General features: G+C 42.2%; 1 protein-coding gene across 12 annotated transcripts in view; it reads right to left on the minus strand.

Annotated features, from left to right (window-relative positions):
- Positions 1-1,195: 1,195 nt before the first annotated feature.
- Kcnma1 (potassium calcium-activated channel subfamily M alpha 1) overlaps positions 1,196-26,776 on the minus strand; it is a 699,737-nt gene continuing 674,156 nt past the window's right edge. For 5 of the 12 annotated variants that reach the window (XM_051142921.1, XM_051142919.1, XM_051142915.1 and 2 more), the window contains 4 exons: positions 15,431-15,625; positions 12,939-13,057; positions 11,197-11,421; positions 2,031-2,189 (listed from right to left, as the gene is read on the minus strand). In XM_051142921.1, coding sequence (XP_050998878.1) covers positions 2,165-2,189; positions 11,197-11,421; positions 12,939-13,057; positions 15,431-15,625 — 564 coding nt within the window. In that variant the 3' untranslated portion in view covers positions 2,031-2,164. Of the gene's footprint in view, positions 2,190-8,912; positions 8,942-10,905; positions 11,422-12,938; positions 13,058-15,430; positions 15,626-26,776 lie in introns of those variants that run through there. The other 7 variants (XM_051142922.1, XM_051142920.1, XM_051142918.1 and 4 more) reach the window with 4 other exon arrangements.

Consider the following 26,776-nt stretch of genomic DNA (forward strand, 5'->3'; position numbering starts at 1 on the left):
CATGATGTTGAAAGAGGTCCTAGCTTTCAGGAACACTGCCAGTCTCCTAGCAGTGGATTCTCCCCACCAGCACAGTTGAGTTCTGTTGGAAACCAAGAAATGTTTAGAAGCCTGACAATAAACTGCTGACGTTATTTTAGCCTGAGTAGACTAGTGATTGATTATAAATATGTTTTTGTTAACAATCCAATCAGACACACATTATATTCACAACACTTTTATAGAACTAATTCTACAAAATGTGACAACAGAGTAACCACAGTCTGACACGTCACTGCAGGGCAATGCCTACAAGGTGGAAGCACAACTACATTGGCTCTGCAGGGAGCGGAGAGAGGTGGAAGCTCATTTTGCCTACGCTGGTAATCGGAGTCCATAGTGGACACGTGTTCTCATGGCGTTCACACTGCTTTGCTCTGGCCTGATTTGTACCAGCAGGACTAGGTGCCACAGAGCTGTGGCCTAAAAGGTTAATGGAAGAGACATCATGGGGCTTTAGGAGCTGTTTTGGTTAGTTTGGAAAAGTGTCCACATTTTACATTTTTTGTTGTTGTTGTTTTAAGGAAATAAAAATCACAGTCACACCCAAGCTTCTCCAGAGACCCTGATGATCATGTCAAAGGTTGATCACTGTGAAGCAGACAGACTTCCTGACTCATTGGAACGCAGCCACTTGCTGAGGTGACTATACACTGGGCGTGCATGCAACCGCAGAGCTGAGACATCACGGCGGCATCTGATGGCTAGAAAAATCCTTTGACCACAGGTTGAAGTGGCTGATACATTTTATTTCACTGCTGGTAATTTTCAAAGGCCTTTTTCTAACAGTCTACGCTAAGAACATTACTTACTTTCCTTTTGGTTGTTATAGTTTTTGTAAAGTAGTTTAGCGAGTTTGAATGTTTTATCCCAGCAATTCAGCCAAGGAAAACCAGCAAATGGAAATCTGAGCAAAAAGTCATCTCCTTGACAGTGGGCCTTGTCTGACTTCTAAACAAACACTTCCTGATAAGCAGGAGTACTTCTTAGATCCCATTGTTAGGTCAGACTATCCGTGGATGTTCACAGGCTTCCAGGCTAAAAGCTCTGACTGGGGAAAGAAACTCAACAGACGCTCCTCCTGCGGTGCGGTGTGCAGAACTTGCTTGGGTGACTTAGAAGTATGAAATGAGGAGCAAACCAGCACGGAAGAGGCCCCACCAGGAGAGCAACAAACAGGCCTGTTTTGGGTGCCTCTGGCTAACAACTTTCACATCCTTGCTGTGCCTGTAAGCCTTCCCCATAACCTGAGCTGGCTGCTCAAACCTGATCGGGCAACTGCAGGAAAGTTACAAATAGCACTTCCCTCTAAATATATAAACAAAGGATAAGAAACACTGGATGAGAACTGAAACTCCAAAGATATGACTTTCAACTGTGACGATAAAGAAGTTTGATTTGCTAAGAGCTGGTGTCATTACAGATCAAAACACACACCCATGAGAGGAGAGGTAAATATTCACCTCCACTCTTTTGACTTTTTTTTTAGATTTACTAAAATATGTGTGTACATTGTTGACCATCTTAAATCTCATTTTTAGTAATCCATTTCCTTTAGTTACAAATTGGGGTGGTATCATCATTCTCCTCAAGGAAAAAGAGAAAATGAGGAAAAACGTGCCGTAGGGAGTCTGGCCACTTACGCATTTTGATTTTGCATTGCTATGATGTATGGGAAGATATCCAGCAATGGAGAAGAAAAAAAAAAAGAAAAATATATTTTCTTTCTAATGAATAAAAATAATTTAAAACGCTAGAAGCTATACATGACTATTTCAGTTTGTTCATTTATAAATGAAATCATTTTCTTTTCCAAAATACGTGGAAGCAATATTCAAGGCAAAGGGAAAGATCTGTCTAACTTTATTTTTCTTGCAATTCTTGCTTATTCTAGTGTTTCCACCAGTGATTCAGCAGGTAAGAGGAAAAAAAAAGTCACGTCACCATTTATGAAGTTTGTCAGGCTTTAAAAAAAGAGTTCTGGTCTCCTGGGAGTCAACACTCATCTTCAACTTCTCTGATTGGAGGGATCAGGCTGCTTGTGGACTTATATTGGTTGATCTGGTTAACCATGTGGGTGCTCATGGGCTTGACTTGAATGTTTCTGGGATAGGCATTATCCGGCTCATCTGTAAACCATTTCTTTTCTGCTAAAGGGTAAAATGGATAGAGAACAAGAAGGAGAAATGAGAAGGTTAATTAGTCCTAGGCTGAGCTTTCGGGAAGTTCATTGAAAATGCATAAAGGTAATCAATAGAAGCCGACAGTGAGTAATTGCTAGACAGTGCAGTATACGGAAGCCCCCGGAACCTGAGCCATGCCTCCCTTTCCTGTAGCAAGGGAAGAACAAGGCGAATGCGCTGCTGCGGGGCCCAGGAGACACTAGGAGTAGAACGGCGGCCCTAGGAGACCAAGCTGGAGGAGATGGGCGCCAACCCGACTGCAGAACAAGTGGTCCAGAATCCTTTTGTAGTTTCAACTCTTCCCAGTTTTTCCCTGAGTTTGTTACAAGAAGCAGACTCAAAGGCAGATGTCAACTGTACCACGTCTATTCTGTCTGCATCCCTTTGGTGGTTTGTGGGACGGAGTGGTGTCTTAAAAGAGTGCCACAGGGTTTGCCGGCCAATGAGAGTGAAAATCAGAACAGAAAACTGTTCTAAAAGAGAGTCCCAACGTGGCTTTTATTTAAAGAAAGAGAACTCTGTGGGCACGAAGCTTTGGAAAGAGTTCCAAGCGGCAGGATCTCAGCTGACTGTGATGCAAGCTGTGAGCAGAGAGCTGCAGGAGGCTTGCCACTTTCCTTTCCAACCTAACTACAGAAATGCCTGAGTCGGGGCCTTTGGGGTCTCTGCAGAGGAGCAGCCTGTTAGCTGGGCTGTGCTATTTCACAAGGTTCAACTCTAATCTATGCCCCTTTCTAGAATTGAGCTTCTCTAAAAACATTGGCCAAGGGCACAGACAGGAAGTGACTGGGCAGTGGAACATCCAGTTTTGGGGACTGCAGAAGCTTCATTACAGAGGCTTAGGGAAGGGAGAAAGGAAGGGAAACAGCTTTCAAACATTCACTGCTCTAGAGACAATTGCCCCTCTGGCTTCTGTTTTTATTGCTTTATGGAACAATTTACACCTGCCGTATGTCTGGTTGTGGACCTACCCGTTAAAATGATTGCCCAGCTGGCTTGCTGGCTCTCTCTCTCTCTCACGTGGTGTGTGTGTGTGTGTGTGTGTGTGTGTGTGTGTGTGTGTGTGTGTGCACGCACGCACACACACACACGCTTGTGCACGTGCTGGTTCATAAACTAAGCATCTGTGATTAGCTCACGATCATGCTGCGTTTCCCCTCTTGTTCTGTATTACCACCATTTCCGGTTTCCTGGCTCCTCGATGTGGCTGCCTCTGGGGTTAGGGGACAGCCTAAGGAAGGCTCAGGCACTCAGTTTAGCCCTCAGGACACTTGCTGCCTCGTGTATACCCCATTCTCCCCATGATCCCTCCTGATCTGGCTTGCTCACCTATTATAATTAAGTTCACTTTGATTTGAACAGATTGGACGATAGGAATTCATAATGCTACATCCTCACAGTGAAGCTAACTGATTAAGTGCTTTAAATTATTCCCCCTGACAGAATGATAAAGTTACAATCTGTTCTGGGATGATCTACAGCTTGCCAGCCTCCTGCAGCTTCTTTCTACATTCATTTATCTTTTTGTCAAGCAGAGGGTTTTTTTTCCCTTTCCCTAAGCTTCAATTCCATAGATCTTTTAAAGTCATCAGCACATCTGAATTATTAATGAGGCTTTAGAGGCAAGACTCCTGATGGGCTGGTTAAAAAAGGTTGTATAGAAATCTGGGACTGTGTACACATCAAAATAATTTCAGCTCCATTTAAAAAACCATTAAGTTCAAGTGTGACATAGATGAACCATTATGCATTTGTGGAAACCAATTTTTTGTGATCTACGATTAAACTAACCTTTCAGAGAAGAGTAAAGTGTGATGGTTATCATGCCTTAAAAGCATTGCCAGGTCTCTGAAACAATTTCCAACTATGACTTTCTCAAAGAGCTTATGTACAGAGATGGCACTCTGAGAGGAGCCTGGTGTTTCTGCTCTTTGCCCAAGCTGCCCTTGGCTCTGGCTGCCCAGGTCTGCCGAATGATTTTGCTGAAGGGACTTGGTGCTTGGTTGTGCATGCCAGCTAAGAAGACTAAGAATGGCTGATGGAAAAGAGGACGTATTTCGCGGTGAAAGACAAAACAGCTGCAATTTGCTAAAAATTTTATAACTGCTTCGGAGAATAATTGTTGAGACTTTACTATTTACAGTTCAATTCAAAGGGGGCAATTTGACCTTTCACTACAGAGAGAGAATATCAATTTCCTCCAGCTGCCTGTAAGAGAGACAGCTCTATTGGCCTCATTTAAGCTTCTCTTTAAATTTCTTGCCAGAAAAAAAAGAAAGAAAGAGAAAAAGAAAAGAAAATCTAGGCAGTATAGCCTCTGTGGTTTGAGGATGCAGCTTCAAGCAAGGACAGGGCTGGAAGGTGGAAGTGAGCTTCTCACTGGTCCTGAGAAGATGCTCTTTAACTCCGGCATCTCCCAAGCTCTACATACCTACGCTGTGGGAGGCATGGTCAAGTAAGATGTTGAGAAAGGTGAACTAATGAAATGCTGTGGGCATTCTGGCTACTGTCTAAAGTGTTTGGGGACAAGGGGATGCATTTTAATGGCCAGCAGCCAATAGGCTTCTATGGAATGTGCTTCAGCTAAGATGTTGACAGTTTGGTACACAGACTCTTGCCGTTCAAAGACAAAGCTGTGCCAATGGGTCTCTACAAAACTGGGCACCAAGAAGAGGACTCAAAACAGGAATTCTAGTAAGTCCTGGAGTGGTTAATGGAACTCCACGCCCATGCTTGGCTTGTCTCAGTGTTCTGTGTGCCCGTGTCTCTTTCTTTCATACGTGAGATAAGAAGTTCTGTGATCCGTGAAGGCCTTCTTGGTTCTGAGCTAAACAAACCGACCAAAACCAAACCCAACCCAACCCAAACCTGTGTTCTTTCATAAACTTCCCGTGGTTGGTATATACCCGAGACCCTCACTCTGAGCACACTGTGTGAATTGTCAGGAACCTTTGTCATAAGGCAGTTAGAGTTCAGGAGAGAATGGCACATCCCTATATGTGGTAAACAGGCTGGTACTACAAAATAAAATTGAGAAAAATAATGAGGCAAAAATGACTGCTACACTCTTGAGAGTATCGCACATAGACCAGCTAGGCCACTATGGACACATCCTGTGGAGGAGGCCAGGGAGACGGCACAAGCTTGTGGGCTAGAGTCAAGTGCACCTGCATCTCTCACTTACTATGCTCTGGAAAGGTCATGTAAAGTATCTTACAGTCATTCATCTTCTGTAGAACAGAGCTGAAAAAAACATAACCTTCCTAATCTTCTTGACTATGCCCATGGAACAGGAATCAATGACTTACTACATATTTGGCTACACTGTAAGCAGGTAATACTTGCAAAGTTTGCTAATGTCATTAATGATCCAGACACTGTTATGGTGGCTAAAGTACGTAGACCTTGGTGTCCTTCAGATTCCATCCCCGTCATACGGAGATCCCAACAACTCCTACTTCTGGTTGGATCGTGAGAGTTAAATGCATTTGCTACTGTGACTTGCTGAGCCAAGTCGCCGTGATGACTGTTTCGGCATTAGCTTTAAGGTTAGCACTGACATGAGTGTGATGCAGGGATGGGAGGTACCTTCTGAATGCTGTGTTTATGAATGAAGTTCTTCAATGGGGAAGACAGAGACAGAGACCTAGGGTGTATAAATGGGGAACTGGCCTGAAGGACGCAGAGTGTGGCAGTAGAGATGGCATGGGGGAATCTTGTGGGTAGTCTTCATCTGGAAGGCGAATGAGAGCAAAGGGCCAGTACTGTGTAGTGCTCAGGAGTTCAGGGCTGGAACACAGCGGGTCTTTGTTTCTGAAGTCAGTTTTCACCTGATGGATGCCCTGCTCCTTGGGAAACACCTGTGTCTCCCATTGCTAGTACAAAGAAATGACAGGGTTTAGCACAGGGGTTTAGACTTCCTCCTGGAGGAGAGCTTTTACAGTAAAGAAGGGCTGAGCCACCAAAGGTCCACAAACAGAGGGAGAAACAGACGCACTGTGAACACAGAACTCTTGCTGGCTCTGTGAGTTGTCAGTGCTAGGGGCTTTAGATGCTCCACATAACGGCTCCCCAGAGAAGACTGTGGAAAGGGGGAACAGACAACACAGCAAAGGCACTTGGGATAGCTGGCTTTCCGTAGCACCACACACTGAGGCCTTGAGAGCAAAGGCATGGATGGAAGCAATCCCATTTGCATAGAGAGGACAATGAGACAGCAGTCACTACAGGGAGCTCCAATCTACAAGGGCAACTCCATGTGGATTCTTGAAATCCTGAGTTACATTTCTCATAGGGAGTGTGGCATGCTTCCAGTGCCCACAAAACCCTGATGCCTCCCATGCAAAACTATGCATCCCACCTCCTCCTCTTCTGCCTCAGCAGCACACAGCCGTTTCTACACACAGTTTCTACAAGATCCAGAGCCGTTTCCTTTGATCTCACTTCTCTGTAATGGACCGCTGTGAGTGTTTGTCTCTGCATCCTTGCACCCAGCCAAGCCCTAAGGAGTTTCTCTTGCTCACTTCCATGTCCAGTCTCCTTTATGAGAGAAGCTTAACCAGCTTAGTGGCAGGGGCCAATAGCTACATCCTCATCATACTGTGACAAAGCAGGGATTGGCTGGTGGAGGCTGGTATAGAAATTGATTTGTATCCTGTCTTATCTTTCACTCCCTGAAGTTTCTGTACTTTCTTGGTCTTCAAGGATCCTGTTGCTATAGGAACCTGAATATTGATAATAATTATCTCTATTGGGATATAGACACCTTTAAGGCATTCACCATGCTGGAAGCGAGTCGGTCAAAAGTTCCTTTGGTCACCTAGGATCTCGATAATGCTGCCAACAGGCACAGTCAGTCTCTTCTAGTCACTAAGCTCAGTAGGCTTGTCCCCTGGCTAGGAAGCAGAATCTGGCTCCAAGAGCCTGACACCAGCAAATCAGCTATGTCAGCACCTCAGGCATTAATTGCTGCTTTTCCAAGAATAAACCAAGGGGATGTAGATAAATTACAAAATAATCTTAAAATGTGAAAATTATGTCAAATACATTTTGTGTATGCCCTACTTTAACATCCTGAGTCATAAGGCTTAAGTTCATATTGGAATTTGAAACATCTCCAAAATTTCGTGGAAACTGGAAAATGGAAGGGTTCATTTGAACTGGATTTGAGAAGGACCCCAGTAGCCAGTTTTAGGGATGTTAACAATCCAACAGTTACCAGACAGCTGGTGCAAAGGTTCCCCCCCCCCCCTGCTTTACCAACTCAGTACCAGCCATTTCCAAAGCCTGAGCAAGTCAGACCGAACGGCTCACAAACTGCTTCTCTTTCAGAACTGGGAAGATCAGTGCATTCCAAGCTGTGCTTCTTACTAAGTGCATGTTTTTGTTTTTGTTTTCTCTTCAGGTTTTCTCTCACTTTCTACTATTTCCTGTTTGCTGCTAGTTTGGGTGAGGAGGAAGCAGAAGAAAGAACATATGAAGAGCCTATATGCCTCCTTCCTAAGGGAGCTTCTGCTCTCCTGAAAGAGGAAGTTTGGAGTCAAGAGGAAACAGTGGAGGAGAGTCTTCACTCTATTAAGGAAAGTATAACATAGAAGTTTCAGCTAGTGAGAGAGATGTCATCATCATGACCCCTTTGCCACCGTCAAATATATCCGTAGTCACCTCTGATCAATTCTCAATGATCTGCAGTTACCCAGTGGGGGATTACGTGCCCAAAGACCAGGGAAAACTCCCAAATTTCATCTCAGGTCACAGTCTGTTCCCATTCCAGTCAATTACAGTCTCATCTACTGGAGCCACTAACCAATTACATTAAAAAAGACACTTTGGATTTACTTCTGTCTGCCCTGCTTATGGTTGAGATTTAACAAACATCTGAAAGGCAGGTGGCAGGAGACACTTGAGTACTGTCCAGACTGAGTCACTAGTCCCTTCATAACTGGACATGTGCTCTCAAGTGGATTCATACAGCCCAATCGCTTTGACTTTGGTTCATACTGATCATCACACAGGAAAATAGACCAATGCATTTGCCATTAATAACCCTCCTACTGCAGATGAAAGGAGGATCAGCTATTAACAGAGACGCACATTTGCCAAATGGAATATCTGTGAATGTTTTACAGAGACATTTATCAACTGCTATCATTGCTCGATTTGGTGGGTCTCACCAAGATCAACATAGAGATGTGAACAGACCAATGGGGACTGGGTTTGGGCAGTGGTGATGGGGGAAGTGGAGGAAGCTGGGTTTCTCAATGGAAAAATGCTTTTGGACTTGGGGCAAGGTATCAAGGTGGGCAGGGAGGCCACGTGCAGATTTGAAGGCAAGCCGGATGGAAAGAAGTTACCCCCAGATTACCCGACCCCCCCAAACCCAAGAACACCAAAACAAACTCTAAGGGATCTAGCCATAGCAGCAGCACGGCCTCATTGCGCTGAGCAATTGAGAAAGTGGAGGAAGAAAAAGAAGGAAGGGAGAAAAGGAAGAGGAGGGGGAGGGGAGGGAGGAGAAGCAAAACAAAATAAATAGAACCACAAACAGAACCATTTAAATAAAAATAAACAATAACAGAATAAAATTTGTAACTCCTTTTTTTTTAATTCCACAAAAGTTTCACAAGGACAACGCTATAGGAGAAACCCCCCAGCAGTGGCTAGGTCATGCAGAACCATTAATTGTCATACCTTGGCCCATTCTAGTCATCCTTGTTGCACGTTAGAGAGAGAAGCAAGCTATGTGAGTTTTACAATGCTTTTAAACTGTCATATTTCCTGTTGAGCACTTTAACTGGCACATTCTTATAGTTATAAATGTTCTGAGGGCGTAACTTCATAACCTCCTTTGCAAAGAATGCGTGAAGATCTCTTATGATCCAAAACTAGGGGATATGTATATATAGTTATATATATAGTTATATATAAAGAGATAGCTATATGTCATATATAAATCAAAATATATAAGGACAAAAATAATTTGAAAAAAAAATACTTCCACTCATGGGACTTTTGAATTTACATGTATACAATGACTCCCACCCATAGCTGGCTGGAGTACTGCACTGCCCCTGTCTTTGGTGTGGAGGGAGGTGGAGGTTCGGACAGAGCCTCACCATTTTTTTTGTCAGTAAAAGTGCTTGTCAATCACACAGCAAGCAAATCTCCAAAACCATCATGCTGGAGGGGATAGGGGATCCAAAATCTAAACCCAAAACATTCACCATAAAAACACCTTTTGAAAAAGAGACGCTAAGGCTGTGACAGATTCCCCACCCCCTCTCTCCTACCCTCTATTCTACCAATGGATTTCTAAGCAAGTGTCTCAAGTAGGTTCATATGAGCCCAAAGCTAATCTACCTATACCAGAATTTGGTTATGGTAAAGTTGGCCAATTCTTCAGAATTTCTATGTCCCTAAAACATATTTTGCATGCATAAAACATCTGATAATTGCATATTGGGGAAAAGGTATCTGTCTACTGTCCCTCCCTTGTTGATTAACAGTTAAAAAAGAAAGAAGCAAACAAACAAAAGAAAAAAAAAATAACTACTAAAATGCGTTTGGCTTACTGTGGCTGCCGCCTTCTTCCCTTCTTGAAATGACAGGGGGAAGGTCTCCCTCCCATCACTCGCCTGCCTATGTGAATTGGCTGTTAAAGAGGGTGCTACGCTGAGCTTCTCCTGCCAGCCCTCTGCTTTGGGACAGAGCATCATTCAGCTGTGCCAGCAACTTAAATGCGGTCACCAGCTTTTGTCGTTGTTGAGTCGACTGTGGCTTTATCCTCCTACAGCCTGGTATCTCTAGTACATCAGTTCCTGCAACAAAACGTTATCTGCCACTGGGTCTGTCTCCCTCTTGTTCCATCAGTGCCCCAGCCTGAATTCTACCTGGAATTGGGGCCCTCGTTAGTCAAACAAAGGGGAGTAAAAAGGTCCCTTGAGAATGCATGGAAAAATACTTGCTCTTTTCTGAATGTTATTTATTCTGTACATAAGGTAAGTGGTTCACCTTTTAAAGGATGTAAAAGTCCCAGGAAGGCAGTTCTTAATGACTTACATCTGATATTTATGATACATATGGCTTTTCATCCCAAATGCCAAGAGTGAAAGAAAAAAAAAAAAACAACCTAGCTACCCCTATGGCAGCATAAGGAGACAGAATAACAATTTAATATGCAACCAAACCTCTTTTCAGGTAAATGAAATGACTAGGATTTGATACATCTAGAAGTGGAAACATGTTTTTCTAGCTGCGTTAAAGTTAGAAACATTCACTTCAACTCCTGAAAGAAGTTAGCTCTGAGACAAAAAGGCTTTGGTGAATAAGTTAAAAAAAAAAAAAAAACTCTGATGCTCTCGCAACAAGCGATATTTAATCATCTTTTGCGCACACTTTGAAAGCTTTTTCAAATGTTTTGTGGTACTTCAAGCCAGAGTAGAAACGATCAATGCATTTTCATTGCTTGTTTCAAATGATAATATGCTAACTTACTGTGTGTATAAAAATAGAGAGAAAAGAAATAAACACCACCACCTCCCGCCTGAAAAAAAATCAAAACCCAAAGCATTCTGATGATCTGGGTAAATTAGAACAAACCCGCTTTGCCTAACTGACGCGGGTCACAGGGACTCCCTCTAACCTGTGAACTCATCCCTGTAGTGAGCTATTCAGGTCTGGAGGGTGCTCCCCCTAGAATCATAAATAACTTTTGGTCCATCTGTTTATTTGCTGTTGTGCTCAAGGGTTTTATGGTGGTGAAATAAAAATGACAACCACATGCACACTATCATACATATGCAAAATGTGTAAAAAAAAAAAATAAAAAGAAAAGAAAAGAAAAGAAAAAAGAGGGGACTATAGGGAACAGGAGAGTTACTCTGTTGGAACACCAACTGGGACAATGAGTAGCAGATACAGTTTCACACACTGTGCCGTTGGATACACATATCAAAGCCGCTCTTCCTGAACGTACTTCTGTTTGTCGCGGGACTCCCTGGACTTGGGCCGGTTCGGCCGATTTGCTGTGGACGGGATGGAGTGGACAGAGGAGCTCTTCTTACTGGAGGACTGTGAGGAATGGGAGGAATGGGACAGACTGGCCCGGGATTGGCCAGCGTTGTGGTCGAACTGCATCAGGCAGAAGATCAGGTCTGTCGGTACGAGCTCAAACTCGTAGGGAGGGTTGGTGATGACATACCTAGACAGAAAGCAAAGGGGTCACAGGCTGAGTTGAGTAGGCACATAACCTAACTCCCCCTGAACCAACAAGCTATGTGAGGAACTGAAAGATGTACTTGGTCCAGTGGCATCAAACTCTCTTCCAAATTAAAGGAACATTTCATGTTTAACTCAACAAAGCAGCCAGAAACCCAGGCAAAGGTGCCAGGTTAGAGCTAGTAATGAAAAAGCCGCCATATGCATTTTCACTTACAAGGGTCAAGTTTATGACAAATAGTCACCCAACTGCACTGAAACTTCCATTCTTGACTGTTCTGACAGTCACAGACACAATCCACAGAGTCTCTGTTTGCCATGCCTAGCACCTCTGAACAACAGCTCCCTGGCTATGAGAGCTTCAATGCTGCCCCACCCCCACCCCATTACATTAAGCTTTCTCTGGCTGACAGGAGCCACAACTAAAGTGATCACCACATTGCCTCCAGAGCAATGGATCACAAAGTGTGGTCTCAGAGGCTCCCAGGAACTTCAAGAAAGTGCAGGTTGTTGGTCTAGGGGTACAGCTCAGTGGTAGAGCATTTATTTGACTTGCATGCAAGAGGCCCTGGTTCAAACCCTAGCACTGAAAAGGAGGAAGAAAGGAAGGAAGGAACAGATGAGCAAACTAGAAACAAAAGGAAACAGTTTTAGTAGGCTCACCCTGATCTACTGAATCCCGAGCCTCCTGGTAGGGCTCAGAAATTTGGTCTTTGGAACCTCTGCAGGTGAATCTCATACTTACTGCCATGCAGAAACACATTAGTCAGCAACAGTTTTTAACTCTGGCCAAGCACTGTAATTTTCAGGCATTAAATATATAAACATTGTTATATAATTTTAATGCACACGTATGTTCTTTTTCCTTACACACAACTGAAATTACTATAATCACAGTATTCACAGTACACCCTCAGATGATTGTAATCTATAGATATGAGAAACCCCTCTATGCACTGTTTCTTAGAGCACACTACCCAAACTCATGGATTTGAGTAATTCTAGAATGTGCTCTTAATGTGTTGCCTGCTATGGGTTTATGTTAAGGCATATCAGAAGAAAATACAACTAGCATAGCCAAGCTAATATATATATAATATATCTATATATAATATATATATTTGTTTAAGGTGATAATATAAAAGTTTCTTAAAATTAAATATATAAAAGAAAGTGAGTCAATTACAAAAATACATGAAGTAAAAATGTCATCAACATGAAGTGTCTCTGTATTAGGAACAAAGGAAGTGATGCAGGGGGCTGGAGCATGGGACTCCTGTGATGGGTAAAAGAGCTACGTTACAAAACCATCTTCCCTCAGCAGCTTCCCATTCGCTACTCATAATTAAATGAAAATTTCCTCATAACTTCTCAGCTCAGTATCAGGTTTAGTGAAGGCAGGGCTTTGGAGGCATGCACATAGAGACCTTTGCCTTCAGGAGATGAGAGATGGATGCCACTGCATTCAGGCGAGAAGGCAAAGAGGAAGGATGCACTCACCTTTTGGTACACTGGCTTGGGGTACTGAGGTGGGCATCTCTCAGCCGGTAAATTCCAAAACAAAGCATATTATATGTTTTCAGAGCTTTGCAGAAGAGATCACCATAACAACCACCATCCTGGGAGACAACAAAAGGACCAAGAGAAACATTAGTTTTTATTTGTCTGGGAATCAAGGTCCAGGGGGAAAAAGACAACCTTTTCATAAAAGGTTGTTTTATTATCTCTGGAGCTAGTGGGGGTCTATGACAAGAGACTGAGGCTAGAGACATTAGCATGGCTAACATCTTGGACCCAGTATATTTGACCTTAGGGATATGACAAACACCATGGGAGCGTCCTCAGGTGTCCATGCACTGAGTCCTTTCCATAGCTCAAACAAGTTTCTCCCTTTCCTTCACCTGAGGAGAGGGGTGTGATACTGGAAGGTCTCAGTTGCAGAGCTAGAGAGAAGCAAGAACCCTGCAAAGCAAGGATTATATCTCCCCCCACCCACCCCCAAGCTCAGCTGTGTCCACTGTGATGGGACCATGTTGTCAAAACTGCCCAAGTGATAATGAAAATCACTGCAAGAATAAAAGATCACCCCACAAGTCCTATTGTGATAAGACTCTTTCCGATAGGAACTGTGTGAAAAGCATAATTTTCAGACCTCAGAGATGTCTAGGGGGAAGCGGATGTGGGTGTCTGCAGGTGAGAGAACTGGGATTCACGGTATTAATCAGTTCACAACTACACCCCAAGTTCTGGGGCTTGACTCAGAAGGTGAAAACAATGTTCTTGTTTGAAAATGCATAGAAAATTCTGTGTTTCACGTAGACACATGACTCCAAGTAGACTTTATTACAGAGTGGTATGACCAAGTGGATTCATTAGACACAGGGGGACTGTATTTGTCTTTGCTGTCCCTGGAATTTCAACAATGGGCATCATATGACACAACAAAGGATGCCATCTTTTACAATTACTGAAGATAGTAATCTGATTTAGGTGTATTAGTAAGGAAGTAATAAAAAAAAGAGCCACTGATGGTGGACACTGCCTTTCAAAACAGCCCCAGACAAATACAGGTCCTAGCCCATATATACGCACCGATGTGTTACAAAACAAGATATTTTCCATAATGGGACACTCTGGGTAACACTATATTTTATGCAATAGGTACACGCATCTCCAAGACTCACAGTTCCACTTCTTAAACACGTCGATGCAGGTGAGTTTGAAATAAAGGTCAAGGTGATACACTGTTCCCAAAGTGCCAGACATAGTGATCACTGAGAGCCTAAGGGAGGCTTCCATTAAAGAAAGCCTGGGAAGTGGGACTGGGTCCAGATTCAGAAATCCTAATACAAAGGTTTTAAATTAGAGACATCAAGACATCGAAGGTGCTAGTTTAGACCCTGCCATTTTGGCTAATGGTTCTGAATACATATGGCAGCCTTGATGCCTCAAAATCCACCAGCGCCTGGATGGCACTGTGAGCAAAAACTCCTGAGAGGGGGCTGTGTCTCTAGAGACCAACTGATTGATTAGAATGGCAATACTATGGCAAGATTAGAATGCTGTGAGGCCAGAAGCTCGCTGCCTTATACTGGGCTGGTTCTAGCCCTCCAGAACAGCTGTTCCCTGGCTACCTCTCTGTTACAACCAACACCTTGTGACTAATAGAAACCTTTCAGAATCTATTAACTTAGCAGGCCATTAGTTTCCACTAGCACAAAAGCCAAGAATGTCATCAAATAGCACGTAGGGACTAGATAGGAAAGTTTCCTCTACTCTGCTGTATCTTCCTTTTGTGTACCCACCAATGTATTATAAAGTTGCCTCAATGATGACTTTCTTGGATCTGTAAAACTATATGACTTCAGGAAATTGTTTCTATGTGGAGTTAAGTCTGTGTCCCTGAGCCACGGTCCCTCAAAATGGCTCCAGAATAAACTATCTCTAATTCCCTTTTAGATGAGAGCTGGAATGTTTGTGTCAACAGTATACAGATACAATACTCTTGACAGGCTGGTTTGGGGCCAAGCATCTCATGCTCAGGTTAAGTCGAAGCTGAGAAGCCCTGAGCTATAAAGAACCTTCTAGAATGCTTTCCAAGCTTAGCTATGTGTTCGTAGCACCTGCTCCTTTCATCTCTGGGAAGAACAGACCCAAGGAAGACAACAATGCAGGAAAGGAAAGGCCCTTAGCTCCAGTGCCACGATGCCTTGGTACAAATGACCCAGGCCCCTCGGTTGCCAAAGAACAACCCATCAAAGATCTGGTAGTTGCCAGAGAACAACATATAAAGATATGGTAGGAGAATTTGCCAGAATATCTCTGTATGAAGAGTGGGGCCTGGTAAATAGGACCCCATGAATTCCATCTCTTTGGTCTATTACAACGGGGGGTAAAGGCAGATGCCTAGCTTGTCACCGTCTGACACATTTGGTTTGGATCATGCTAGCTGCAAACACTGGGCTCAAGTGTTACCCGAGCTGAAGACTCACCCCTAAGTCTGCAAAGGGTCCATCCAACAGGGCTAACTGGGCCACTCGGCAACGATCCCTGTTGGCCAGCGTCTGTGGGGTGCTATAGCCCCCTCGAAGTGTGTTCTCCTCAGCGATCAGCGCTTCCAGCTCTGGTGTGGCCCCTCCTGTCACCAGGGTCCGTATGAGGGTCAGGATATTGTCATTGAAGTATGTCTGTGGAAAGAAGAAAGACACGAAGCGTTTTAGGAAGTCACCACAGCTGACATCCAAATTATAACTCTTCTTCAAATCTCACATGTAAAGTTCTGGCCTGTCTCTTCAAATAACTTCCCGTGGGGAGGGAAAAGGCAGCAGCCTCCACTTATTCCATTCCTTTCTCTCCTACTTGGTTCCACTATGGAATCCTGACTTGGAAAAAACAAAAACAAAAACAAACAAACAAACAAACAAAATACAATTCAGAGGACTCTTCTTAAAAGGATAAAGCCCAAAAAAACCTGGTGTTGGTGGGTATGCAAATGCCACTTTGCCTCTGTAAGCCTAAACATCAACTCTGACACTAGGGGTGCAATAAAATGGTTGGGCTGCAACCCAGAGGAGGGCAGCCTCTGAGAGCCTGTCACCTATATGGTCACAGGCCACCCACAAAAGGCACAACTTCTTTCTGTTTGGAATTAGATGCCAAGAGAATCTTGAACGCCACACAGTCAACAAATTATCATAGACATTAATAATGGCTGGACTCAGAAGTCCTCACCAATAAACCAGCTGGGTAAATCTATGCGCTGAGTGTCTTAAGTGTGTGTGTGTCTCGGGGGCGGGGTATCTTGGTTTTTTGCAAATAGCCTCAACTGTCTGCAGCAATTGTAGCTGATTAAAGAAATTTCCCCTTTATGAACATTTCTCTCCAACCTGGAATGTAGCATGCCTGTCCAGAAGAAGGCAATGGGAGCTTTAAAAAAAAATTTAATAAAATGTCTGTGACATGTGTCGCTCAGCCAAGTTTCAGAAAATATCAGTTAAAGTTTGTATGTTCCATTTTCCTGCACGAGGAGAGGTCACACCCGACCTTGGCTATGGCCTTTGAGGAGCTGTGAGCCTCTGGAGCAGGTTAGGAAAGACAGATACGGTCTTATTTGAGCTTCTTTTTTGAGAGTTTACCTGGAAGTGCCTTATGTAGAACAAAACAGACAAGGATGAGTCCTCATTCCACCTTGTCTCTAGCTCTGTGCCATCCTGGGCATCAGTGTTTACAGCCATTTAAATCAGCATGGCTATTAAGATGAAGTTTATATGCAAAGAATTCCACATGGGCTTCTAAGTCAGGAAGACGTTGCTGGAGGGCCTGGACGTCATGTTCTTTATTGAAACAGTCAAGCAAAGAGCACATAGAAGTCCAGCAGCAATGAATGCTGGGGAAGTCACACACAGGCAATCCTGATGAGAAGTTATGCCTAGAGTTCAGCTGTTCCCTGGGTCAGACAAAGAGAACTGAGGACACCCAAGGGAGTAAATGCAGGGAGGCAGGGTAACGGGGATGGGCTGGGGTCAAGCTGAGGGTTTAATGCTGACTTCTTTCAGGAGCTCTGTGGCCCTGAAAAGCTAGAAAACATTTTTTGCCTCAGTGTCATCGCCTATAAAATGGGACATCAGAGTAGCTATAGGATTCCTGATTATCAGCACCCGAGGGACTGAGAAGAAACTCAGAGCCCAGGAAGTGCTGGTCAATATGTCTGGCCTGATCCCAGAGACATGGAGGAAAAGACAGTGTGGATGAGAGCGACAGTGACCCTCATCCCCAAACATTTCTTGATTGTTCTGTTTCCTGTTTCAGTGTTTGTCCCAGAAGCTGGGAGGCCATTGTTGCCCTGCATCCTGGAAGGATGCTCTCTCAGCATCTCTCAGTCATGCCTGAGTCAGCCTCAGCTCCCAAGCTCCCTCTAGACCAACGGTTCTCAACCTTCCTAATGCTGTGACCCTTTAATACAGATATTCACATTGTGCTGACCCTCAACCATAAAAACTACTTCTGTTGCTACTTCATGACTATAATTTTGCTGCTGCTGCTATGAACATAATGTAGATATCTGATATGCAGTGTATCTTAAATGTGATCCCTGTGAAAGGGTCATTGGACTCCAAAGGAGCTGAGAGCCACAGGTTGAGAACCATTGCTCTAGTCTAGAAGAACCCAGTGACGCCTTACGGACTACATCCTGGAGACTGATTACATGGATTCAAGACACACAAATGTTTCCCAGGGTTTTCTCTATGGCCGTATGGCCCATCCTTAGAAGCAGGGAAACACCCTATCCCATCTTGTCTACTCCATTAATTAAGGGAGAGCTGAACACAGAACTGACAAGCGCCTTGTGTTCCAATTACCATTCTAGACCAACGCCTGGGAGAAAATTCCAACAGCAGATCAGGAGATGGCAAACATTCATGACCCCATTTGCTGAAAATACTGAGTGCTCCCTGACAAAATACAGACATGAAGGATATGTTTTTCTTTCTAAAGAAATGATTTTTCAAGATAAAATGCAGCAGAATCTTTTTCACTAGGTAAACAATCAAAGTCAAGAAAACATATGTAGCCAAAGTGCAGAAGATGAAATGATGGAGAGTGACTGGCTCTAACTGGGACAGCTATAGCACTCTTTCCAAGGCTCAGGGAGCATCCCACAAGGGAAGGCAGAAATACGTAATACAGAAGCTGGGGAAACATGCACCAGAAAGAGGCCTTCTGGACATGACATAGCCAATGGACTTGTTGACTACAGCTATGGAAATTTATACAAAAACTGCACAAACTTGGGCCAAATAATATTTCATCATGGACAGGGGAGGGGCCAGTGATGCCCCACCTCTCCTTGGGGAACTATTGACAATTAAAAGCTGTTGGAGGAAAGGTTACCTATCATTTTCTTTAGTAGTGTAGCCACCAGAAGTTTCCTTGCTCCAGGAAATATTCTCTTACCCAAGCTCAGGGAAGAAACTAATTAAACTCAGTGGGCTACATAGAAAATGAACATGGAAAAGTAAAAGTAAAAGTGAGACCGACTGAGACAAGGAGTTTCCGTGGAACAGGGAGAGGAGAAGAGGAGAGTAAAACTGAATAAAATTTATTTATATACATATAGGTGAAAATGTCAAAAAAGAAAACAAAAACATTAACAAGGAACATATAGGAAAAATTCAACAGTTAATATATACTATTTTAGGATAGGTGAGCAGATGTTTTCATCCTTACAACCAGGAGCAAAAAGGAATTGTTTTTATGACTTCTATCTTAAATTGTCCTGTAGGTTCTAGCTAATCAGAAAGAAAATTTAAAAACATGCATGTTGGAAAACAATGAAGATTATCTGCACTCACAGGAACCCATTCAAATGATCATAAGTAATAAGAGTTCAGCACAATTTCAGGATACAAAACCAACATACAAAAAGCAAATTTTTATGTACTTTCTATAAACAAGAAACGCTTAATAAAGAAACTCTGCTTTTTTTTTATTAATTTATTCTTGTTACATCTCAATGTTTATCTCATCCCTTGTATCCTCCCATTCCTCCCCCCCCCCCCATTTTCCCATTATTCCCCTCCCCTATGACTGTTCCTGAGGGGGATTACCTCCCCCTGTATATTCTCATAGGGTATCAAGTCTCTTCTTGGCAACCTGCTATCCTTCCTCTGAGTGCCACCAGGTCTCCCCCTCCAGGGGACATGGTCAAATGTGAGGCACCAGAGTACGTGAGAAAGTCATATCCCACTCTCCACTCAACTGTGGAGAATATTCTGACCATTGGCTAGATCTGGGAAGGGGTTTAAAGTTTACGTCCTGTATTGTCCTTGGCTGGTGCCTTAGTTTGAGCGGGACCCCTGGGCCCAAATCTATCATATTGTTCTACTTGTAGATTTCTAGGACCCTCTGTATCCTTTTATTTTGCTATTCTCCCAACTCTGCTTTTAACAGCATTGAAAACAATAAAATGCTTAAGAAGACATTTGTTAAAGGAGCTTAATGGTTTGTACACTGAAAGCTATCCAACATTACAAAAGATATGAGTGAAATCCAAATAAAAAGAAGGATATCCTATGTTCATGGATTGGAAGATAAGAGTAAAATATCAATACGACCCTTAAACATTACACAAATTCAAAACATTCCTATCAAGTCAGAGGCCTCTTTTAGGAAAAAATAGAGGAAAGTGAGTTTGTGAAATTTCAGGAGACACAAAATGTTGTATCAATCATATAAAACGCAACTATAAATAAAGTTGGAGTAGTCCCAGCCTCTGACTTCAGCCTATGCTACAAACACTGGCTTGATGGCTGACAAATAAGCCAATGGAATAGAACTGAGCATCTAGAAATGAGCTCATAGAGATGCCATCTGCTGACTTTCACTGAGGATATCAAAAAGCTTCACTAAGAAAGAATCGCATATTTAATAAACAGTGTTGCAATAACTGAGCACCCATATGCAAAAAATATTGGATCTACTCTTCATGTCATATACAAAACTTAAGTGAATCAAAAATGTAAATGTTTCAGCTAAAACTATAGATTGGTCAGAAGAAAAAATAGTGGAGAATCTTCATCTTTGATAATTCTCTGATATAAGACAGTAAAATCATAAGCTATACAAGAAAACTTGTTAATTTGTATCTTGTAATATTGTAAAATTATGCATTGGAGGCCACTATGTAGAAAGTGAAAATCCTCTGGAGAACTGGAGAGCTGGAGTATTATTGCAGAGTAATTTATCTTATAAGGGTATAGTACACAGTGTTTAAAATCCTCAATAACACAACAACCCAAAGGCAATAAACCTGAAAATAGAAAAAGGATGAGGCTTCAGAAGAAGGAAGACAAGCAATCAAGAGACATAAAGAGGCTCAGCATCAGCAGCCATAAGGGCGACAAAAGTCAACATCATCTTTACCCAACTGGACGGCTGTGATAAAGCAAGGGAGAACTGGTGAGAATGTGAAGCAACTGGAGTCCTTACAAACTTCCAGAAGGACATTAAATGACCCAACCACTCAAAAGCAGTCTTGAAGTTCCTTAGTGGTTAAATTCTGATTTACCACAGGACCCAGCAACCCTACCTGACTATATTTGAGAGAAATGAAATGGATATCAGAACAAAACCTCATACAGAGAGATCCATAATGCCATCATGTGCCACAGACAAAAGGACTGAAAACAAATAAGATGGAATCAACTAGTGAAAGTGGCATAACCATGGAATCAATATTATTTGTGTATAAAAAATAGAGTACTAATACATGCTACAACATGAATGAACCATAAAAATAAAGTGATTCCATTTACATGAAACACCCAGAAGTAGCAGTTCTAAAGAGATGGGTATAAGTGTCATTTGATGCCCAGGGCTGAGTAGCCAAAGTCGTAAAAGAAATGAGGATAGACTGCTCTCCGAAGCTCTCCGAAGAATGTTCTAAAAGGGGTCGTTGGGGATGTTTACATATGCTAAAAAAACCCATAAAATTGTATACTTGGTGAGTTTTATGATCTACTAATATTCCAATAAAACACTTCTTAAAAGAACTGGTTAAAAGATAATTACATGGTTAAAAGATAATTATGTTTGTAATTGCTAATTTCTTATCTGTGGAGTAGTAAGCTGTAAAACTGAAAAGTGTGTAAGTATACACACACACATGCATACATGCACTTGTGTACACATGCACCCCCACATATACACATATGTATGCACACATACATGTACACACACACAAACACACACACACACACATATGTTCAGTGATGGGAAGTACATGTTTTATTGTCCTTCAAAAACCACCAGAATATGATAAATACTGAAAACAGAGGTGGATGTGATAAAACATCAGTGTCCACATGTTAGAGGTGTGAAAATAATTCAAGGAGCCAAAGCAGGAAAGTATTTCACATTAGAACAACCTGTCCATGGACACTGGGGACTGACTTCCACACCAACTCTGCTGCCCCATATTTGGCCACGTCCCCTCGATGGGGAGGCCCGATGGCACTCGGAGGAAGTATAGCAGGCTACCAAGAAGAGACTTGATACCCTAGCATCATATTCAGGGGGAGGAGGTCCCCCTCAGTCACAGTCATAGGGGAGGGGAATGGGGTGAAAGCGGGAGGGAGGGAGGAATGGGAGGATGCATGGGATGGGATAGAAAATGAGATGTAATATGAATGACTTCATTTTTCAATTAAAAAAATTGATCTAAAAAAACCCCAACAACAACCTGTCCTGGAGCACAGCACGAGGCTAAGCAGCAGACCCAAGGCTTCACCAAAGAACCAAGACCAACGCCAAGCCCTGTAGCCAGCTAATATTTGAATTTGACTTACTAAATGGTAAAGGAAAGTGACCAGCAGCACTGCCCTCAGAAAAAAGGTACAAAATTAGATAAACTGGGTCTCCTACAATAAGCATAAAAGAAATGTCAACTAAGTTTGAAAGGACACCTCTGTGCCAGGAATTCTATAGACTAGGAAACTGTCAACCAACCAAATTTGTGAACACAATAGGAATGATTCAGATCTTTAAGTGCTGAAGAATGTATTTACTTCACTTTTAACAATTATTTTATTTTAGATTGCATGGGTGCGGGTATGCAATAAGGAGTCAGTGGATGTGAGTACAGGTGCCTGTGGAGGCTGTAAGAGGCTGCCTAACGCCCTGGATCCAGAGCCAGGGGCAATGCTGAGCTGCCTCACTAAGGTGCTAGGAACCAAACTTAGGTCATCTGTGAGAGCAGTAGGCAGCTCTTAACTGCTGCATCATCTCTCCAGCCTGCTATTCACTTCATTTTTAAAATATACTCAAAAGCAAAAAACTGGCTTTCTTAATTATAATTATTATTATTATTATTATTATTATTATTATTATTATTATTATTATTTTATTTTACCTTAAAAGGTGCCTATTTGGCTGTAAAATGCTGGAGAGGTATATCAAGACATAGGATATTAAAACGCTGCCATGAGGCTGCAGAGACAGCTTAGTCAGTGTGGCACCTGCCACACAAGCTTGAGGATCTGAATTCAGCTCCCCGATGCCCATGTAAAAAGCCAGGTATGGTGGCACATGCCTGTAATCCTAGTCCTGGGATGATGACCCCAAGACGATGCCAAGACCTCATGGGCCAGACAGGAGTGTGGAATCCTGGCGGTCCAGGGTCAGTTTGAGAGTCTGTCTCAAAAAATAAGGTGAGAAGTAATAGAAGACAACTGATGTTGACTGTTGGCCTCGCACGCATGGATACACACACATGTGCAAATATGCACGCACAAAAGGATGTCCTACTTGCTACTTAAAAACTGAGTACAAGAGTCAAAATTAATTCTGAGAAGAAAAATAACAACATAAAATCATCTATTAGTACAATGTCATTAAAATGGATTCTAAAGTCAGTACAACAAGACAGAAGGGTGGAGAAAGGAAATAATGACACTAAAACTGGTTGTATAAGGGAAAAGCAAGAGAAGTCAGAGATTCCTAGATATTAATACTTAAGATATAGGTTGTCATTATATGTATACAGGGAGCCATGAAACACTAACTACAGTAAATACCGAACTGAATGTTTACAAGTTGAAGCATCGTAGACATAATAAGCATTTAAATTTGAATCTACACCAAAAGATAGATGATAAAAAGTAATCATAGAATCAAGCAAAAACTATAATAATGATGGAGGACTACAGATGGGGTTATACATAATGTAACTGCACATAATCATCTAAAGTTTATAAAATGACATAGATTTTCTAGATCTATTATAAAACAAAATTAATGCCCAATTAATATATTATAAGAAATAAACAAGACAACAAAATATACTTTAAGAAAATTTCTGAAATATGTGGAGATAACTTTACAGTGATAATAACTAATATTTACAAAAGTGCTCCCACTATTTTTTTTTTTTTGGTTTTTCGAGACACAGTTTCTCTGTGTAGCCTTGGCAATCCTGGACTCGCTTTGTAGACCAGGCTTGCCTCGAACTCATAGCAATCTGCCTGCCTCTGCCTCCTGAGTGTTGAGAATATCCAATGCTTCAGAGAACCTCTAAATTAGTGGTTCTCAACATTCCTAAAACTGCCACCCTTTAAGGCAGGTCCTCACATTGTGATGACCCCTCAACCATAAAATTATTTTTGTTGCTATTTCATAGCTGTAATTTTGCTACTGTTATGAATCCTAATGTAACTATCTGATATGCAGGATATCTGATATGCACCCCTTTGGGGGTCACGACCCACAGCTTGAGAACTGCAGCTCTAAATATATTGACTGTCTAGCAGCAGATCAAGATAGAAACGCAGCTTAGAATAGAGACTATTTAATATTAATGGATATTTCAAGGATATGACATGCCTAAAATATGTCATAAGTAAGCCTAAAAATATAGAAGCAGATTAAAGACAAAATAATTACAATGAATAAAGCTATGCTATAAATGGCTATTTTTTTAAAAAAATTGTGTTTTCTTAAGATGAGAAGAAGCATAATGAAATATTAAGTCATAAGACAATGAAATAGCAAGAGGATATTTAATAAATTGATGAGTCTAAAAATAGCACCTTAAAAATATACCACTGATGACTATAACAAGATCAGAAGTTAGAAGGAGAGTATCATGCAAGGTATATAAAGTAATTAATTCCAATATTCTGGAAGTTCTCTTTAATACCAGTCCCTGGACATGAATAATGGTAGATTTGTGGGGCTGACGGGGTTATTCAATGGCTGAAAGCACTTACTGCTCCCCCACAGGACCTAAGTTGGGGTCCGATCACCCACACCTCTACAGGCACCTGCACTCGCATGCACATGCCCACACACAATGACACACATGTGTTCCTAATTAAAAATGAGTAATTCTTTCAGGAAGAATTGATTTTGTTTTAAAGTGTGACTAATTATCTGCAGAAAAACAGATTGTTCAGAAAATAGGCAGGCTGCTGAGTGTGCCCCGGCGAGCTAAGATTGAGCTGCACTGACCTACAGGTCCCTCATGGGCCTCAAAGGACAACTGGGTACAATTACACCATGTGACTTTTGGAAAGAGCTTTATAATATTTCCTCTCAAGTATTACATCAAGCTTTTTCTGACCACTATCCATAGGATTTGAAATTATATCAACAAGAATGAGATGCCAAATTTATAGTCCAGTGGTTATAAATATTAAGATATGGGATTGGATTAACAAGTATAGCCATTGTCACTGCTTTTTGTAAAATTAACTTTTACTGGGGCCCAGAAATGCTCATTTGTTTATGTGATACCCTCGGCTACTTCAGGACGACAACAGCCAAGGCAGCAGCCATGCCTGAGACTCTGGATCTTCCGAGGGGAAAAGCTTGGCCATCCAGGCGTCTACATAACTACCTATAAAAATACATACATCTGGGGCTGGAGAGATGGCTCAGTGGTTAAGAGCACCACCTGCTCTTCCAGAGGTCCTGAGTTCAATTCCCAGCAACCACATGGTGGCTCACAACCATCTACAATGTGATCTGATGCCCTCTTCTGGCCTATAGGTGTACATGCAGGCAGAGCACTGTATACATAATAATGAATAAATAAATCTTTAAAAAATACATACATCTGTCTAAAAAGACATATACAAAACATTAACCACTTTTCTTCAATCTTGGTAATGTGCACCACTTAAATATTTTTCTATGTTCTTGGGTTTCCTAAATTTTCCAAAAGGGACATGACTATCTGTATGTGAAACTGGGGGCCATTTATTTTAAATGGAATATGGTCAATATGGAAGAGCATAGTTTAGCTAAATTGTAGGATTTCACCTCAACAGGAATTCCTCTCAGCGTTGAGATGATTTATGCAGAAACATTGGCACTTACTGAGTACCCACTGATCCCTATAGCTTGAAGTGGTCTGCAATTGGACACCATCAAGAGACATTGTCCCAAAATAGCCCAACAGTGGTTCCACTTGGAAGCCCGAGCAGGCTTTCATGGGTGCTCAGACACTCAGAATCTTTGATCAAACACTGTTGCAGGGCTTTGTGCTGAGGAAGGAGCTGTTTCAGTATCCGGCGAAAAACAGGCACTAGGGCTCCAAACGCCAACTACCAAAGGCCATGCTTGTAGAAGGCAAAGCAGCCAGAATGCACAGTTATTTCATAAATTAGTGAAAATTCTGCCACTGAGGATGTACAGATTGTGGAGTGACATTATAATGCATATGCGCAGACCTCTTCTCTCACACTCTTCCATTCCTCCAGACTTTCCCATGCCCCACTGTGGACCAACTCCATGGCAGGTGGATGGGGAGCTCATGAGGGATTCATGCATGAAGCTTGTAGATGCAAAGGATCAGTCCACAGACATCCTGTCCAATTCTCTGTCACTTTGGAGGTGGGGAGCAAAAAAGGGGTGAAGTAGAGTGTTGTTTGGTACCAGCCCTCAGAATGCCTATGTGGTCTAAAGATACCAGGGGCCTCTTCTTACTGTGAAGACAAGTGCCCAGCGCTTTCTCGGGAAAGCTTTCTTTGCAGTAGAGCAAGCTGCCATCCTGGTTATGAAGTTTTAATTTTTTTATTATTATATTTCTTTGTGTGATGGGGTTGGGCTATGATGTGCCTGAGGAGGGCAGAGAACGCTTAGAGCAGCTGATTTTCTCTTTCATTTGAGTTCTAGGTATCAAACTAAAAGGTCATTATGTTGGCACCAACTGTATTTGCCTCTAACCCATCTCACCCCGCCCTATGGTTTAGTCTTTAATCCCTTCTTGGCTACTTAATAGCTATGATAACGGGAAGGTTGCCCAAGATCTCATCCACATAGCAGGGAAGAAAAAGAAATATACAAATTTATAGACTAATGTTAAAAATGCAAATGTGTGTGATTTCCAATATGCAACTAGAACTCAATGACTTATAGCTTATACAAAAGAACAGCCAACTCAGAATGCAGCCAATTTAGAATACATGACCCCATGTTTTCAGCTCTAACAGGGAGAGTGGCCTTAAGTCGTGTGTGAGGTCCCTTCAACCTCTATCATTGGGTGAGTCTTTGGTCCTGTAAAGACACACAGCAAAATCGCAAAGAGCTGCAATAAGAACCAAGGAATGGTGGAAGGAAAAGTTGAGTCCGCAGCGCCACCTAGCCTACTGTAGGCTGGCCCTTCGCCTGTGCCACTCTACCTCACTCCTGCATCTTCCTCTTCCTATTTTTTTTAAAAGTATAATTACTGGAGCCTGTGTTTCACAGTTAATGCTGTCAAGCCTTTTAAACTAATTGGTCTTTTATAGAAAATTTAACTGAAAATTAACACATCTTTTAATAACATTGCCTTAACTTTA

Source organism: Acomys russatus, chromosome 3 (assembly GCF_903995435.1).
Source record: "Acomys russatus chromosome 3, mAcoRus1.1, whole genome shotgun sequence".
Lineage (NCBI taxonomy): Eukaryota > Metazoa > Chordata > Mammalia > Rodentia > Muridae > Acomys > Acomys russatus.